The following is a 17337-nucleotide window of genomic DNA, read 5'->3' on the forward strand; positions in this document are numbered from 1 at the left end:
ATCTATCTATCTATCTATCTATCTATCTATCTATCTATCTATCTATCTCCTATTTGTCTATCATCTATATATCTTTCTATCTCTCTATCATCTATGTATGTATGTATGTAGCTATCTATCTATCTATCTATCTATCTATCTATCTATCTATCTAACATCTATGTATCTTCTATTTTCAATCTACAACTGTTTGTCTCTATCTGGAACATATTGGTCTTTCTATGCATTATCCAGACACATATAAACTCCCATTATTATCTGTGACATTTGTGTAAGCTGAAGTTTAAAGTGCAAATAAAAATAAATGAGCACTTTAGCTCATCTTTGTTTCTGTAGTTGATAAGTTCAAGATAAGGTTTTACTAGGTAGACAAGCCTGGCTGTGAACTCATGGGGACCCTCTTGTGTTCCTCTCCCGAGTGTTAGAATTATACAGCATCCTTTAATATGTCCAGCTTACTTTGTCTCTCCTGAGCACTGATTTTATTTGTAAGGATTTTTGCAGATCAAAAGTGGGTGTGGAATAATATGATCACTTAAAGGCACTGAGTAGCTTTTAAATTATGATAGTATTCAAATGATCATTCCACAGTAATAAAATTAAATAAGGTGTATATTTAACAAATAGTTCAGTTTAGTCTGAAGAAAGAGTTGGTCTTTGTTTTTTGGCTAACAAGAGCAGTAAACAAACAAATAAAGAAAAGAATTAATACTAGGAAGCTGAGGTAGAAAATGAAGCCAGCAATAAATTTCATTGGAAGAAGAGTGAGAAATCACTATGACATATTTCAAATGCCTTCCTGAAATAGTTGCTTATTTTAAGGGTTCTACATGTTTCACTATCATCCTTCTCTAATTTGATTATATAAGACACATTTTCATAATTATCTTCAGGTATCCATGTTTATTCATTCACTGCTTTTAATTACAAACAAGATATTCTATTTCTCATCTAGTTTAACTCACATATTCAAGCCATACCAAAGGTGATCCCCACATCAGGACACACAAGTGGTTTTTTGAGTCTCGATAAAGTTTTCATGAGCCCAGATCATAGAAAGGACAAGGAACTGTCTTATATTTGTGCTTCTTAGTAATTATATCTTTTAAAAAGTCATTTCAAATGTTTTCTTTCTAGAAAATATAAAGCCAGGCATGGTACATGGATGTAGTCCTTGGTAGGCTGAGGCAGTTAAATTATGAGTCCAAGGCAGCATAAGTTATACAGAAAGTTCTAGGTCATCATGGACTGTATAATGAGACTATGTCTCAAAAACAGCAACCATAAAAGTACACATCTAAGATCATTAATGCTTTAGAAAAAATATAATTTAAAAGATATATTAGGCATTGTGAATTCAGTGTTGACTCCAACTGTGTTCTTCCAATAGGAAAAGAAATGTTGATTGCTATCCAAATGTTGACTGTAAAATACCAATTCAAAGGCAACATCATCAAAAATTTCTTTTAGAATTTAGCAAAAGCATTGTTCCCTGTCTTACTAGGGCGGGTGCTGCTGGTGGCCATCCTTTGTTCCGTACATGCCAACGTAATCAGCACCTGCCCAAGACTATACTCCAGCCTCTATGCTACACTCAGCAACCTGTGAATGCCAGGATATGGATGTCCCATAAAGCAGTCATTCCACACATGAGCACAACTCTCCCTTGAAAATCTTAGCCTTTGTGTAGTACCACGCATGTGCTCTATGCTGTTTCCAGAGGGGCAGAAGAATGAGCTCCACTCTCAGATGGCCGTGCTATGCAGTAATGCGTTATTCATTAGTTCCCTTCTTTAATTCCTGCATTTCGCCAACAGCTTTTTCTAGACTTACTTTCAAAATCAACCATTTCAACTTGAATCTGTGTCTCAGTGACTGTTTCTAGGGAAACTAATCATATTTGATATCAGTCTTGGTAAATAGATGCTCAACGTAAGACTCCCAAAGGGACTAATTTATTATACTCATGGCAATAAAAAATAAAAAAATAAAACTTTTCCTTGGTGAAGGGGTGGTGTACAGTCTGTAACTGGAGACAAGCAGACTGCTCAGGCACATAGCATCATGCTACGAATTCAGCTACGGTTATCTGAGCAGAATGTAGATTGAAGGGAACAGGGTAGGCCTTTGAGAGATATGAGAACAATAAAAACTGCAAAGTTAAGTGCTGAGAGCTCATTAAATCCCACTGAAGAAAATGGACTCCTTGCATTAGCCAACTGCAGACTAAGAAAGCCAAAAAGTTTCATGGTCCGATTCTCCTTTGCTACTGTGGTCAACATGTCCTAGGGATAAGGGTTTTAGCTTTGAGAATCAGAGGTGTAAAGGTGTTATGCAGCATCTGTCCAAACACCAGGATATGACAGACAAGGAGGTGGGTGTGTGATGCTCTTGAATACACTGTGCTCTGGTTTCCCATATCTGTTTGTATAGCTATAAACTCTTCCCTTCAACTAGGGTGCAGTGGCTTCTCTGTTCTTAAAGACAACAAAAGATGACATTTGCTCTCTTTATTATCTGATCCCATCTTCTCTCATTGCTCTAGGAAACAAAAATGCCAAATCTCAATATACACCACCTGCAATAGTACAGTCTGTGCCAGGAAAACAGAATATTCAGCAAAGCACAAGTAGGTCTGTTGAATATGAAGAAGCATAAGCTCCAAGTACACACAGGGAATGGATTCTGAGAGGCCTAGAGGCAAAATGCACTTCACTGTAATTTGATATACAGAAACAGTTATCTCCTGGAAGAAGAGAATATACATCTTTCTATACAGGAATGAGCAGCTTAGGTGGCTGGCTCTGGAAGTAGAAATACTGGAAGACCTCCCTTAGGCAAACTGGAAGAAGAAGCTGAGGAAAAGCTAAGGGAGAATGAATGAATTGTGTAGAACTCTGTCTCACATCCTTGTTTCCTAGAGAGGTTCATCCCCAGGTAACTCGCTAGATATTGGGTGGGTAAAATGATTTATATCCACTGTAAGCTACCTGTCTCTGGTAATGGTAATGATCATTAAATAGGCCCTTAAATGCAGACAACAAAAAGGAGAGAAGAGTATATACTTGGTATGTACTCCATTCTAAAATGAAGAGTGCAGGCTTTTTACACCTGATTTGAAACAGCTACTGAGCTGGGATATGACCAGCTCCCTAGCACCAATACAGAACAGGGTCCCTGATACGATAATACCTCTCAACGAAAACAGCAGCAACTCAATGGAAGAAATTGTTGTATGTCGCCTCTTTAGGAAAGGGATAAAATTAGTTTCCCTCATTACTGACATCAATCCAGCCCCATGCGCATCAACAGAGCACCTCATTAAGTGTGATTAACCTTCAGAGTACACGTGCTGTTTGACTTAGGGGAGTATACTTAAACATTCAAATGATGTAAACTAGTTTATAAAAGAAGCCCAGTAATAGACACGTATTCAAAGAGTTTATAGAGCCCAACCCATGCTACATACCTAGACACTGGCCTGGATAAACTATTTAGCTTTAATTGTCAGCTAAAACTCCAGAATGAAGATGGCAATCTGCTTGAGGACAGTGTTCTAAGGATGTGCCAGGATTCTATCAGCTCAAGAGAAAAAAAAATCAGGCATTTTTAGGGCCAGTTGACCTAGTGCTAGAAGCTTGAAATTTGGCCTGGCATATTTGTATAATGAGAATCAGCAAAGCCTAAAAATCAAGTCTTTACACTCAACTACTGGCTCAGCATTCAGGAAAAAGAATGCATTAATGTGAGACTCAAAGAAGAGGAAGCATATCTCCTGTCACTATGACTCAAAGACAACCACTCTGGAACTGTTTGCTTCCTGTCTCTGGGGAGTGTGGAGGTATATTCTTCTTTTCATGTGCATGTAGTAGAAACAAGGAATATTCTGACAATGACTATTAAGACTTTTTACTAACTGAAATCTGTGTTTTCTGTCTGGATAAAATAGATTGTCATTAAACTTGCTGCAATATACTAAAGGTAGGGAGGACTACACGTGGAATTAGGGAATTCATTCAATATTTTTACACTTTGCAATGTCTATGAATAGACAATCACAGACCCGCTGCTTGAATGGTCATTTGAAACCATGGATTCAAAGGCCTTTGTGTAAAATATTTAGGGCATTCTACCAACCAAGCTGCTGATGCTGTTGTAGGGTTGGACAAGAGTATAAGGAAATTGAGGTGGGTGTCAGAGGAGCAAAAAGATGAAGATACAACAAGAAATTATGACTTTGACCCTTTTGTGTACATAACACAAAGGTTCTTGCACCACAGGTGTCCAGAGAAGACAGAAGTGTTAAGCACACAAGATTGTCTTTACAAAGGGAAAGCTGAACCTGTTTTTCCACCCAGAAAGCTGGGTTCCCAGCTATATAGCCTTGTAATCTGTGTTATCTGTTGGTCAAGGCCATATCAAGCTCCCTCAACCAGGCCCCTAGTAATCTAAATGACTTTTATAGTCAGAGGCTCGTCCAGACTCTGGATCAGAGATAGCTAATAGACCAAATGACCTCTACACTACCTACTATCTGCATGACTGAGACCAGGCCAAACCTTTAGTCCCTTAAGCTAGTACAGGTAACCTATGTCTAGAGTCTATCTTCTTTGAAGAATTACCATGTACCCTGAGTTGAGTTTCAACGTAATTATGTTTCCTTGTGCACCAGAGATTGCATTATGCCAGTAATGTTTTTTTTCCTCTATATTATACTGGGTTTACATGCATTGGGAATAAAACATCTGGCATTAGACTTCCAGAAGTGTGATACAGGTTGATAAAGTGAGTCTGCACCAGGTTTTCATTCTATATGTTTCTGTGGTTGCCTTCCCTGTAAGACACCTTCAGGGACCCCCTTCAGGCACTAACTTTAGACATTCGTCATTTTATTTAATCCTCTTCTTCTTCTTCTTTGATGATGATGATGATGATGATGATGATGATGATGATGATGATGATGATGATGAATCTCCCTCTTTATGATTCATTCATTGGTCATGGTAGATACTGATCGGCTCCCAACCTCCAGTGTCATATTTTTCCTGTTTTAGAACACCTGATTGTGGCCACATTCTGTTTATCCAAACATCAGGAAAGCTGGTACCTAACTCACCAGCAATTCAGTGTTCAGGGTTTGACAACCTGAAAGAGTCTATTCCACATGACTTCTAGAATTTCTCAATAAAATTGGTTTCTTTAAGTTAAATGAAGATTATGTAATTAGATTCTCCCTTTCCTTGCTCCACTTCTCACTCTTTAACTAGCACTGTTTCCCATTATCTCCTCCAAATAAATCAACTCCAGACTGATGTTCAGTTTTTGGAAGAAGCCAAAGAAAAACATCAGCCATATTTAATACTTTGTTTTTTTTAAGTCAATTTAATTACATATGACAAATCTGACTAAATATATTTAAGCCATTCTCTTTCATTATTCCAAAGATAACATTTTAAGCCATTCCAAAGTTTTTGTAATTGATATGTTTCTGTACAAATTAAGCTGAATAATTATCTTTCCTATCATCTTAATTGAGATGGTCCTCTTGCCATGTTGTTTCAACAAGGGTTTGACAGGGTTTCTTGTAGATTTATTTAGACTATGGAATATCTCCAAATTATTCTCCCTGAGAATTATACACCATTTGACATTTTCCAGGGAGTCTTACATTGTCCATAGTGGTTTCTAAATTTTATCCATACTATCCATATTTTCATAATTTAATTTTTAAGGATAAGTTCTCTCCATCACTAATCCAGCTCTAGGCATATCATTAGAAGTAAGATATGGAGATTTCTGCTTACCCCAAGACCAGAAAAGGGAGATAGTCAACTGTGGACTTGAACTTCATCCTCCCCAGTGATTTTAAAAGCAGGTCCATTCTCACGGGTTCAATACAAAACAACATCACCAAAATCTACTCCTCCTTCTCTCGTATCTCTATAATTAAACCACCTCAAATATGAAATTTCACGCACCATAAAATGACCATAAAATCCACAGCCTAAACTACATAGATTAAAATGAGACATGGCATACCTTGTTTCATTTGCAGCTGATAAGAAAGTATAAGATAGTTCTAAGCTCATTCAATTGACTCTTTTTCCTTCAGTTAGGAAAAACACAATGCAGAAGGTTTGTTCAGGCCCAAAATGAGCATAATCAGCTATAAGCAATTAATGTTCAAGGATACTATAAGATGCTACTTCATAGGAGGTCCCAAAGGGAGCAGTGACTAGAAGGGCTCACATTACCAATGTGGAAGCCTTTGAGTGAAGGATAGGAATGCTTTTCATTCAGTGTTCGTTATGTCAATAGTTGTGAATGCTAATAACATCAAAAGGACAGTAGAGGACAGCCCAGTAAGGCAGCTTATAACAAAATTACAGTACCTCAGCTCACCTAAGGGGGAAAAACAATCCAGTATATTTTGTCATGGGGACATAGACATATGGAATTCAGGAAAGAGCAGCCATCCATACTCACTGAAGCTACATTCACGAAATCATCATCTGAGAGTGTTTCTAACATTTCAGAAACAGATGTTCGGATGAGTTTCAGAGTCAATCCGCTCACACTTCCACTCCTATGAACAGACAAATGGGTCCATGTGTTACTCTCCAGTCATTAAACAAACAGCATCATAAATAAAAGGAGATGATCTCATTAGCTTCTAGATCATTTACATGAAAATAAAAATGTAATTTTGTTTCTAAAAAGTGGGTCAGTCCCGAAATCATATACATATCAAGGAACACAGTGACTGAGCAGGGTGAATTTACATATTCATGTATTATGTACTTATATATTTATAGAGTTCGGAATACACAAACCCACATACACATACACATGAAAAACACATCCTCAACGATTAAAGAAATAGAGATCATGCATTTGAGAAAGAGCAAGTGGTGCTCATTTAGGGAAAAGAAAGTGAAAGGTGGAAACGATGTAATTATATTTTAATTTTAAAAGTTATACATGAACAGAAGTCAATAAAATGGAATTACACAGCCATTCAGCTGTGATGAGCTTTGTGGAGAAAGGCCTCACTCCACAGATCAAAGTTTCTCCAGGAATTCCTCATTTGTCTTATTTCTAAACCTCTGCTAATGTAGGGCTCATCTCTAGGCAACTGACTTCCTCTTGTATATCACAGGAGCACACAGATTCTGACATGATTTTAGCTTGAAACAAGACAATAAATTAATAAAACACCTAATACCAACACACAGAAATTTTTTCATGTATTGTGTGCCTTGAAAATCCTAGTAATAAAAGTTAACATATTTATCTATTTTGATCCAAATCCCTTATACTCAATAGAAATATTTATGGCTAAGTACCAACTAAGTCCTTTTTTCTTTTTCTTCATTTCTTTTTTCTTCTTCTTTTAGTAATAGGGACTGTTTTTTTAATTAATTCTGTATCTCATTATTGTTCAGAATTAAAAACATAAATGGAAACAATAAATAACTTTTAAAATAGTTTGGCTTATAGAATGGTGTCACAATTCTCCAGTGTAATACAGGTACAAATAGTGCTGTTTTCATTTCCAATAGAATAATTTTCTTCTGGTTTTGTTTTCATCTGTGTGTAGACGTGTGTGTGTGTGTGTGTGTGTGTGTGTGTGTGTGTGTGTGTGTGTGTGTGTAGGCCCGAGGGCAACGTCAGAAATCTTCTTCTATGACTCAACATATTCTTGAGGACTAGGTCTCACAAGTGATCCAGGAACAATCTGATTCTTTAGACTATCCAGTCAGCAAGCCCCAGGGTTCTTCCTTCCTCTGTCCATAGTTGGCATTATAGGCACAAACCACCACCCCGCCATTATTTTTTTTTCACGTAGATGCCAGAGACATTGAACTCACATCTTCATCTTATGCAACAAGCAATTTACTGACTGAGCCAACTGCCCAATCCCTTGCTGATATCTTAATATGGCTTCTTTGTATTCATATATCATCAATATATTGATTCTTTGTTTTCCTAATCTATCACACATTGCTAATTCCCAACAAACTATTATCTACAAAACATCTCATTGACTACTCACACATCCACCAGGATGAGCATGTCCTTGGGGGAGGCAGCTCCCTGGATGTACCTAAAACAGAACCACAGAAGCATTTTCTTTATGTGTAACATTGCTGTTTGCTGTATTAATATTTACAGATTTCTGAAATAAGATACGATTAAAGCAAAGACTCATTCTATTATACCGTAGTAAACAATGGGCTTTTTAAAGATTCGGAAATGTTAGCTTGAAAAAAGTATTTAAGATCACATTGGAGTTGCCAAAAAATATGGCTTTGATAGCATATTTTCCAGGTATTTTTAAGGAAAGATAAAGATAAAATTTTTAATGTAATAAGTTTCAAAAAGATATTTTGCTGAAGAAGAAAAATCCTAAATTCCAATTATTAACATTTTCACTGTAGTGAACAACAAACTATAAGATATATTTTTTTTAATACAAAAGGTAGGTGATCTATAAATCTTAAAATAAAGCAACAGGAAACACATCAGGCCAGGAACAAGGCAATGGATAATGTTATACTAACAATTCAAAATAGAAACTCTCAAAATTTGATAGCATACAAAAATCACACAGGAAAGCAGTTTAAATGTTAATTCCTAAATCCAACCACATCTTACAAAACCAGACTCTGCATTTGAAATATACTATATGGGATATTTAGGCAAGAAGTTAACTGATTGTAGGGAGGTAAATTTGAGAGCAGCTATGTATGAAAGAAAAGAAAACACATACTCCTTGGCCAGAGACTGAAGGGCATCCTGTGTCTGCCTTCCCTAGCAGGAAGGGCTACATCTGACTCAGCTCTCCACAAAGAGAAAACAGGCCAATTCATTTTCAACACTTTGGAGCACAGTTGGTACCCACTTGGGCATTGCCTGCATCCCACTCTACTCTCCGTGTGCAGATCAACAGGCAGAGCTCCACTGTTTCCCCGTGGAAGACAGTGCAGCTTATGTCTGGCATCTTAACACCTCTGTCCTGGTGTGCTTCTCGGCGGGAAGATGAAAACATTAGGGTAGTGTCTGCTTTGGAGGATTGACACTTCGCTCCTACATTTTCCATACAAATACGACCACTTCTTAAACACAAACTGTCACACTGTAGTACTTGCTTCCATTAAATAGGAAATCGGAGAGATATTATCAATAATAGTAACATTGGTAAATATCACTGACGGTTGTATTCACGTAAATTGCTATTGGATACTAAACAGAACACTTAAAAGCCATTAATACATATTCTTTCAACCAACCACTAAACTACATAGAATTTGTGTGAGCATAGCAGGAAGTTGGAAACAATAAAAAAAAAAAAGGTTCTCTTAAATGAGTGAACAGAAAGCCTTTATTAAAATGATTTTAAGTATTTCTTTTCATTACTGTGTATTCAAAAATTAATATGAAACTAATAGGGTACAAGGCACCATGCTGTATATGAGAAATCATTAAAAATAGTATATCTACAATTTAAACATATTTTTTTTACAATTTAAATGAAAATTGTAAGCACTCAAAATGCATTCAATAATAAAATCTCATGAAAAATGGTTGGTACTCCCTAAGTCCAAACTTATATTGTAATTTTTTGTGTGTTCTGAATTAGGATGATGAATTACTTTAATAGTGTCAAACAAATAAAACTCCTTCTGGGGGAAAAATAAAACCTAAACTATATGGATATACCTAGGTAGCACTCTTAGTTTAGGGCCGTTCTCATTAGTTTACTGCCAGAGGCAAATTGTTTCTGACTCTATGCCATCTCCCTGTTAGTGCTTTACCCCAAGCACAGTAGATGCCCTTCAGAAGGAATCCCTACCAGCTAAAAGACACTGAAAACTTAAATTGAACAGAAAACTTAAAGTAATCCATTTGAAATGAGTCTGAAAAATGATTTTGACAGTATTAACCATCATTCCCAAACTCATCATTTTCATTTGTCATTAATTATATTTCTATTTTGAAAATACCTCAGCGTTGTATATAAGAAGATAACACTCAATCCTCATCCCGGAAGGCAAAGAGGATGGACATCAGAAGAAGAAGAAAATAGGAAACAAGCTAGAAACCTGCCACAGAGGGCCTCTGAAAGCCTCTGCCCTGCAGACTATCAAAGCAAATGCTGAGACTTATGGCCAACTGTTGGGCAGAGTGCATGGAATCTTATGTAAGAAATGGGAAATAGTAAGATCTGGAGAGGACAGGAGCTCCACAAGGAGAGCAACAGAACCAGATAATTTGAACACGGGGGTCTTTCCAGATACTCATACCCTAACCAAGTACCATGCATGGAGATAACCTAGAACCCCTGCACAGATGTAGCCCATGGCAGTTTAGTGTCCAAGTGGGTTACACAGTAATGGGAAGAGGGACTGCCTCTGACTTAATCTGATTGGCCTGTTCTTTGACCACCTTCCCCTGAGGGGGGAGCAGCCTTACCACGCCATAGAAGATGACAATGCAGCCACTCCTGATGAGATCTCATAGACTAAGGACAGAAGGAAGGAGAGGAGGACCTCCCCTATCAGTGGACTCGGGTAGGGGAATGCGTGAAGAAGGGGGAGGGAAGGTGGGATCAGGAGGGGAGGAGGGTGGGGCTGTTGGGGGAGATACAAAGTGAATAAAGTGTAATTAATCAAAGTTAAAAAAAGATAAAAAAAAAAAAGAAGATAACACCCATCCCAGTAAGGAAGGGGAGGTTTCCCCTCAACACAGTAACAGGTCTAGATAGAACCCTTTGTCATTGATAGTCAAACTTCCATACCATGGTCTTCTGCGCACATCATACAGGTCAATCTTGTTTGGAGTTCTACTATTATCCACCCATGGAGAAGCTGAAAAACAAACCAGAGGAACTAAGTCAAAGCACTAAGCTTGAGCGGGCTGACAAAATGCCTTAGTGAGTTAAGGTGCTCATGCATTGACTGACATTTGATTTCCATCTCTAGGACACACCTGGTGAAAGGAAAGAATTGAAAGCTGTTCTCTGACTTCCACATGCATGCCACAGCATGAGAATTACCCATCCCCCAACAAACACACACACACACACATACAAGTAGAGAAGTGTAATTAAATATGAATATGAAAATGAATATGAAACTTAAAAATCACAAAATACAAAATAAACCACATATCTATATGAGTATTCAAATACAAAATGCCATCCTTATTTCATTAGCATTTTCTTTCTTTCTTTTTTTTTTATTGGAAAGTAACACAGCAGTCCAAAAGGAAACCAACACAAGCCAATTTCCTCTCTGTATGTTGCCCACACAAGCTTCAGACACAGGGGTTTCGTTGGAACTAACTTACATGCTTTCCCTTGACAGAAAGTGTTTATGCAGCTAGTGAAAGTAGCACTTTGAATTTATTGCTCATTTTGTTTTTATTCAATGCAAACTGTATATGCAAGACTATATACAAGGCTTTTACACTAGTCATGGTGGCACATGCCTTTGATCCCAGCACTTGAGAGGCAGAGCCTCTAAGTATCGAAAGCCAGCATGATCAAGGCTAAAAATTGTGACATTTTCTCTCATAAAAATATTGTTTTTCTTGGATTGCTATCCTAAAGTATTATTATAGCCTCTATATTCAAATGTTTACTAAATGATGTGTACTGTTGAAATACTTTATCAATTTCCATTTCAAATGTACTCCTTTACGTGATATGAGCACTTCCAGGTCGAAATTATAAAAACAAGGTTAAATTACAGTTAAAGCTAACTCTAATTTTTTTTCTGTCAAACTGCCCTGTAAATACAGATCCTTGATGGCCTGCTGCATCTCTCATCCCTCCTCAGAGGCGTTTCTTTCATCGTGGTCAGACATTACTATAGAGACCCACAACTAGCCAAAGTGAGGAGACCAAGTGATGGTGAAGTTCTAAGCCCTCTAACATTGATATCTTAATCAAACCACCTCCCTCTGATGCTTAAGGAACATCACTGAGGAGGTGATGCAAAAGATTCTAGAGCTAGAGGATGGGGGAGGGCTGCTGCCAAGCAGAATCTGTTACATGTGACAAGGCCTTTGTACTCTGGACCTCATGACATCTATAGGTGTGAGACCGGCACAAGATGGAGTGAGTCAAGAGTCTAGCATGGAATAGAGAGGGGCTCACAGGGCTCTGGGGGTGGGCTATAAGGAGAAGAGGAGTCGAGTTGAATTGTTTTTCTTTAGAGAGACAGTAGACTAGGCGGTATGTTGCTCATGAACAGGTAGATAGATGGCTCTATACCCTCACACATAGGACATGTGTAATCGGTGTAGCATGTGGAAACTGGACAAGTTAAAAGGAGGACATTGAAGGGGCAAGAGGTCTTGAAGCACTCCGAGGGGCCTAATACATCACATTCATGTAATACATAAGAATATATTAAAAAGATAACAAACAAATTGCTTGGGTTTTGCAAATTTATCTGAATGATATGAAATAATTCAAGCAGAAAGTCAATATTCTATTAGTTTTAAGATCTTTATCATTTTTTTCTGATATTAAAAGCTAAGACTGAAAAACTTCTTGGCTTATTACATTGATTTTGAAATTTAATTGATTCATACTTATTCCAATTAACTCTACATTTACTTTGATTAAAATGCTCTAAAACTTTTTACTTTCATCCACAATGGACTGGACTCAATGAAGGCTAGTAAATGTTTATGGACTGAATGACAACTTCATGCAAGAAGTTCCTCATTCGAACATGTGTAAACATCAAGAAAATTTATAACTCAGATGACCTATGTGCTATGATCTATTTCTCTCTTTTTCTTACTGAGAAATCATGGAAATTATGGAGAATCTTCATGAGAGCCAGGCTTATCTAACTAAGATAATTTAGCCAATTAGAGTATGTCAAAATACACACACAACTGAAGAAGCCCTTCTTGGCTGGGAAATTTTATATGCGTAGCTATATTATGAAATGACTTATTCATTTGAAATGACTAATCACATTTACATAAACTGTAAGTTTAAATATAGTACTCCCCAAAGAGCCAATTACTGACACAGTTAATATAACATCCATTAAATTTATTTCTTTAAAATTTGTTCCGTTTTTATCCTTACAAACTAGGTGTCAGGGATATAAATATCATACTTTTCCTTGTGCTGCTAGTCTTAAAATTGAACAAAAAGTATGTGGATAGAGATATCAGTTCTCTTTCAACTATGACTGTAGTATATCAGTTAATATCTTAGCAATAATAAGATGATTTAAAGAAACTGTACAAAAATTTCAATACTATGTCTCTCTCTCTCTATATATATATATATCACCTCCCAACTGAAATGCTCCCCTTTGGTTTCCTGGATTAAAGTGACCTGGGCCTTTTAAATCATTTCTTTTGCTATTGCACATGATACAAGACACTTAATAAGAAAGTTGTATTTCCTGAAGTATGTGGTTTGTTAGTTCTTGGGCTCTTGCCCATGGGCAGATTATGGGGTGTCTGCCTGCTGCAGTGCATCTGTGGTGCTCCTCAGCTACCACTGTCCTATACTTTCCCTATTTCTCCATGTCCAGGAAGGTTCTGAAGCTCCACTAAGCTCCCTAAGCTCCGGATGAAGAGCAATAGCCATCTGACCCTGAGTAATCATCGCTAGGACCTCCCTCGAGTGTTTTTGTTGAGGAGAGCTTCTGGTTAACATTAGACATCCCAGATAATCTTTTTCTAGTGAATTACACCAATATGGCCTCCCAGTGACTTATATGCCTTTTGGAGACATACCCGTGTCTCTAGAAGAGGTGCAGGATCTCAGGGGAAGGGTACTGGGCCATTACAACTCTCCTTTGTGCCTTTATTTCAACCTTAGAGCTAGCTGTAGATTGGGCTATCTATAACTTAACTGGCAATTGTAGAACTCCGTAAGTCCAAAATAACTTCTCATCCCAACTCTTATTACCGTCAAGAATTACTTAAAATGTGTTTATTTGTGAACATTTGCAGCTGGCGTGGCATATATTTGTGATAAAAACTCAAATGTGTGTGTAGGTACACATCTGGGAACTGCTGCAGGCCAGAATAAAGCATTTGGTCTTTTATTGGACCACTGTCTACTGGCAGCCAGAAAGCCCCTTCACTAAGCTCCTCCCACAATTCTGGGGTAACTTATTTATAACCACACCCAGATTTTCATGTCGGGGGGTTTGAACTCAGGCCCTTATGTCCTTGCAGCAAGCCTTCTTACTTGCTGAGCCACCTCCCAAGTTACAGTGAGTGATTATTTTATTTAATTTTTATTTTTATTTATTTTAAAATAAAATTTTATTTGATTTTTAAAATTTATTTATGTATTTTATTAATTACAGTATATTCACTTTGGATCCTAGTTGTAGCCCCCTCCCTCATCATATCTTCCTGAGTGAGGCATCCCAGAAGCAGAAAGACACACATGGTATATACTCACTTATAAGTGGATATTAGACATATAATATAGGATAAACATAGTAAAATCTGTACACCTAAAGAAGCTAAGCAAGAAGGAGGACCCTGGGTAAGATGATCAATCCTCACTCAGAAAGACAAATGGGATGGACATCAGAAGAGGGAGAAAACAGGGAACAGGACAGGAGTATACCAAGCAATGTATCAAAGTAGATACTGAGAATCAAAGCTAAATTTTGGGCAGAGTGCAGGCAATCTTAGAAAAGAAGGGGGAGATAGAAAGACCTGGAGGAGACAGGAGCTCTACAAGGAGAGAAACAGAACCAAGAAATCTGGGCACAGGGGTCTTTTCTGAGACTGATATTCCAACAAGGACCATTCATGGAGATAACCTAGAACCCCTGCTCAGATGTTGCCCATGCAGCTCAGTTCCAAGTGGGACTGGGAGTAATTCTTTATTAACAATAAAAGTTCTCTGGTCAAAATACTGTACATTCTCTCTATCCCTCTCCCAATTGGTCCAAGGCTAGTAGAAACGCAGAAACATGATGAGACTGTGATTTCTTACCATGACTAATGTTTAAGCATCTGTCTTGAACTGAAAGATCTCGACAATGACTTTGATAACTGATTTAACCAGATTGAAAATTTAAAGCTATTATAAATGTATCTTTCTTTTTTCTCCATGGGGGTGGTGCGTGTGTGTGTGTGTGTGTGTGTGTGTGTGTGTGTGTGTGTGTATGAGTGCACATATTTGGGTGCATGCAGGTGCCCTAGGTTATGTCCAGAATCAGACTTTATGGTTCCTACACTGGGTTCATTAAGGCATCTTGTCACAATTAAACTCAGAGCTCAGCAATATTGCTAGTTTTGCTATCCAGCTTGTTCTGGGGACATGGGTCTTCACATTCTGAGCCTAGAATTACAGTAGGGCCACCATACCTACAACATAACTACATGAATTCTGGAGATCTGCACCCTGGTTAGTCTTCATGTTTGCATAACATGTTTTAACCCCTGAGCCATGTCTGTAGTCTCAGGTTACAGAATTCTTTACAGAGAACGTTAATATGAGATTTTTGCTCTCACTAACATTGCTAAATGAAATCTACTGATAGGAGTTACCATGCTCCATAAAACTTATATATTTCTTTAAAGACACAATAAAATTAAAAGACTATAATTTATAGTAAGAGAAAGAACATTAAATTTTAATAACATTGCTAATCTTAGGTGGCATACATTTAAAACTGTTAATAATCTCCTATAATTTTTCTTGGAGTAAGAAACAATAATACTGAACTAGAGTATTTATATTATGGTTAAATTTAACACTATAAATTCTTTTGTGATATTACTTAGTAACAAGTAAAATCCCATCATGGTATTTAAGTGGTACACTATTTATCCAAGCTCAAAATTATGGTAGACCAAACAGCAAAGAGAAAACGCCTGTGTTCTGCCAATCCTTCACATTCTGTTTAATAAGCATTCACAGAAAAACCACACTTCTGGAAAGGGAATCAGAGCTCCTTAATTCCCTGAAAAGGGGGAATATTTTTCATTTTAAAATGTCCCTTTCATTTTCTGTTAGGACGTGGGGATAGCTGGCTAGAGGGTTTTTAGAAACAGCACAGAATGGAAATAACATTTTTGAATGAATCATTTCATAATCTTCGTTTATGGGGATGTTTCCCCTGACTAGAAAGAAATGAGTTGCAGGTATGTCTTCTGCTAAATCCACTGCAGGATTATTCTGCTTTCTGTGATCTCTACAGTGCTCTGTGGCAACTGTCAGATCCCCTAGTCAGGGGGGTAGTCCCTGTACATGGATTCAGAACACTAAAATCATGTGCTATAGAAAAAAAAATTAAGGAAGCATGCAGACTTTGATGCCTTTTTATCGTAAATGTGGCCTGATGATAAAAATATCTATTTTGCATTGTATCTGTTTGAGAATAATAAAATGGATAATGATTCATTAAGGACTAAGTCTCTTGGTAAAAACGCCACTTCAAATGACAGATGATGGCCCTTCCACTTGGTAGGTTCAAACATATTTTTCTAACTCAAGAGGACTTCACATTGTTAATCTTACTAAAATTAAAATGGTGGAACATTTTATACACTGAAAAAATGTCTGTATAGTCACTGCTGATCTTCTTTTTTGGGTGTCACTGACAGACAGCAATGTTAGGCTCGCCTTAGTCATGTTCTACAGATATGAGACACACGGCGAGTTTCAGCACAATCAAGCGTGTCTTTTTTTTTTTTTTTTTAAGAAAGAAGCCTAATTGACTCAACTTGTTTTGTAAGCCTAACAGAATTTCCAGTTGCTGTCATTCCAAAATCAATTCTCTATAGCCCCTAGTTTGCATCACAGTTCCAGCATGGGTCTAGGGGGCAAGGAAGATTAGTCCTCTTTAATGAGTGTGGGTGCTATGCCCAGATTGAAGTGCCAGAAGATGTAGAAATGAAAACGGCTGACCTCTTTAGATTTTGATTTATCTTGGAAACACTCAAAAGGGAGAAAACAACTAATGTTAGTTTCAATGACAGGAAATGTCTCAAAGTGTAATTTCAAATATCCCATATCTCCTCACAGTAATGTTATTTGTTATGTAAGATTCTAGGTTAGGTGTCATTAGTCAAGTCCATCATAACCTGTGCAGTCATCTCCTTCAAGGCTGAGCATGGTAGTGCACATCTTGGATCCCAGTATTTGAGTAGCAGAGGCAGGAGGAGTTTGAGAGTAATTGGGTTTGTATAGTGAGTTCCAGGCTAGACAAGGTTCCAAAGTGAGACATGTCTCAATACACATAAACCAACCACAACAAAAACAAATGATAGATAGATGATAGATAGATAGATAGATAGATAGATAGATAGATAGATAGATAGATA

The 17337-nt window shown here is 37.3% G+C and overlaps 1 protein-coding gene across 6 annotated transcripts in view; it reads right to left on the reverse strand.

The window, feature by feature from the left end:
• The window catches only part of Cacna2d1 (calcium voltage-gated channel auxiliary subunit alpha2delta 1), a 467228-nt gene that overhangs the window by 101241 nt on the left and 348650 nt on the right, over positions 1 to 17337 (reverse strand). For all 6 annotated transcript variants that reach the window (XM_055612640.1, XM_055612638.1, XM_055612639.1 and 3 more), the window contains exons 8-10: positions 10802 to 10871; positions 8057 to 8107; positions 6487 to 6586 (exon numbers count right to left, since the gene is read on the reverse strand). In XM_055612640.1, the coding sequence (XP_055468615.1) occupies positions 6487 to 6586; positions 8057 to 8107; positions 10802 to 10871 (221 nt within the window). The remainder of the gene's footprint in view (positions 1 to 6486; positions 6587 to 8056; positions 8108 to 10801; positions 10872 to 17337) is intronic.

The sequence above is a fragment of the Psammomys obesus genome, unplaced genomic scaffold (assembly GCF_907164565.1).
Source record: "Psammomys obesus unplaced genomic scaffold, mPsaObe1.curated_primary_1811, whole genome shotgun sequence".
Classification (NCBI taxonomy): Eukaryota; Metazoa; Chordata; class Mammalia; order Rodentia; family Muridae; genus Psammomys; species Psammomys obesus.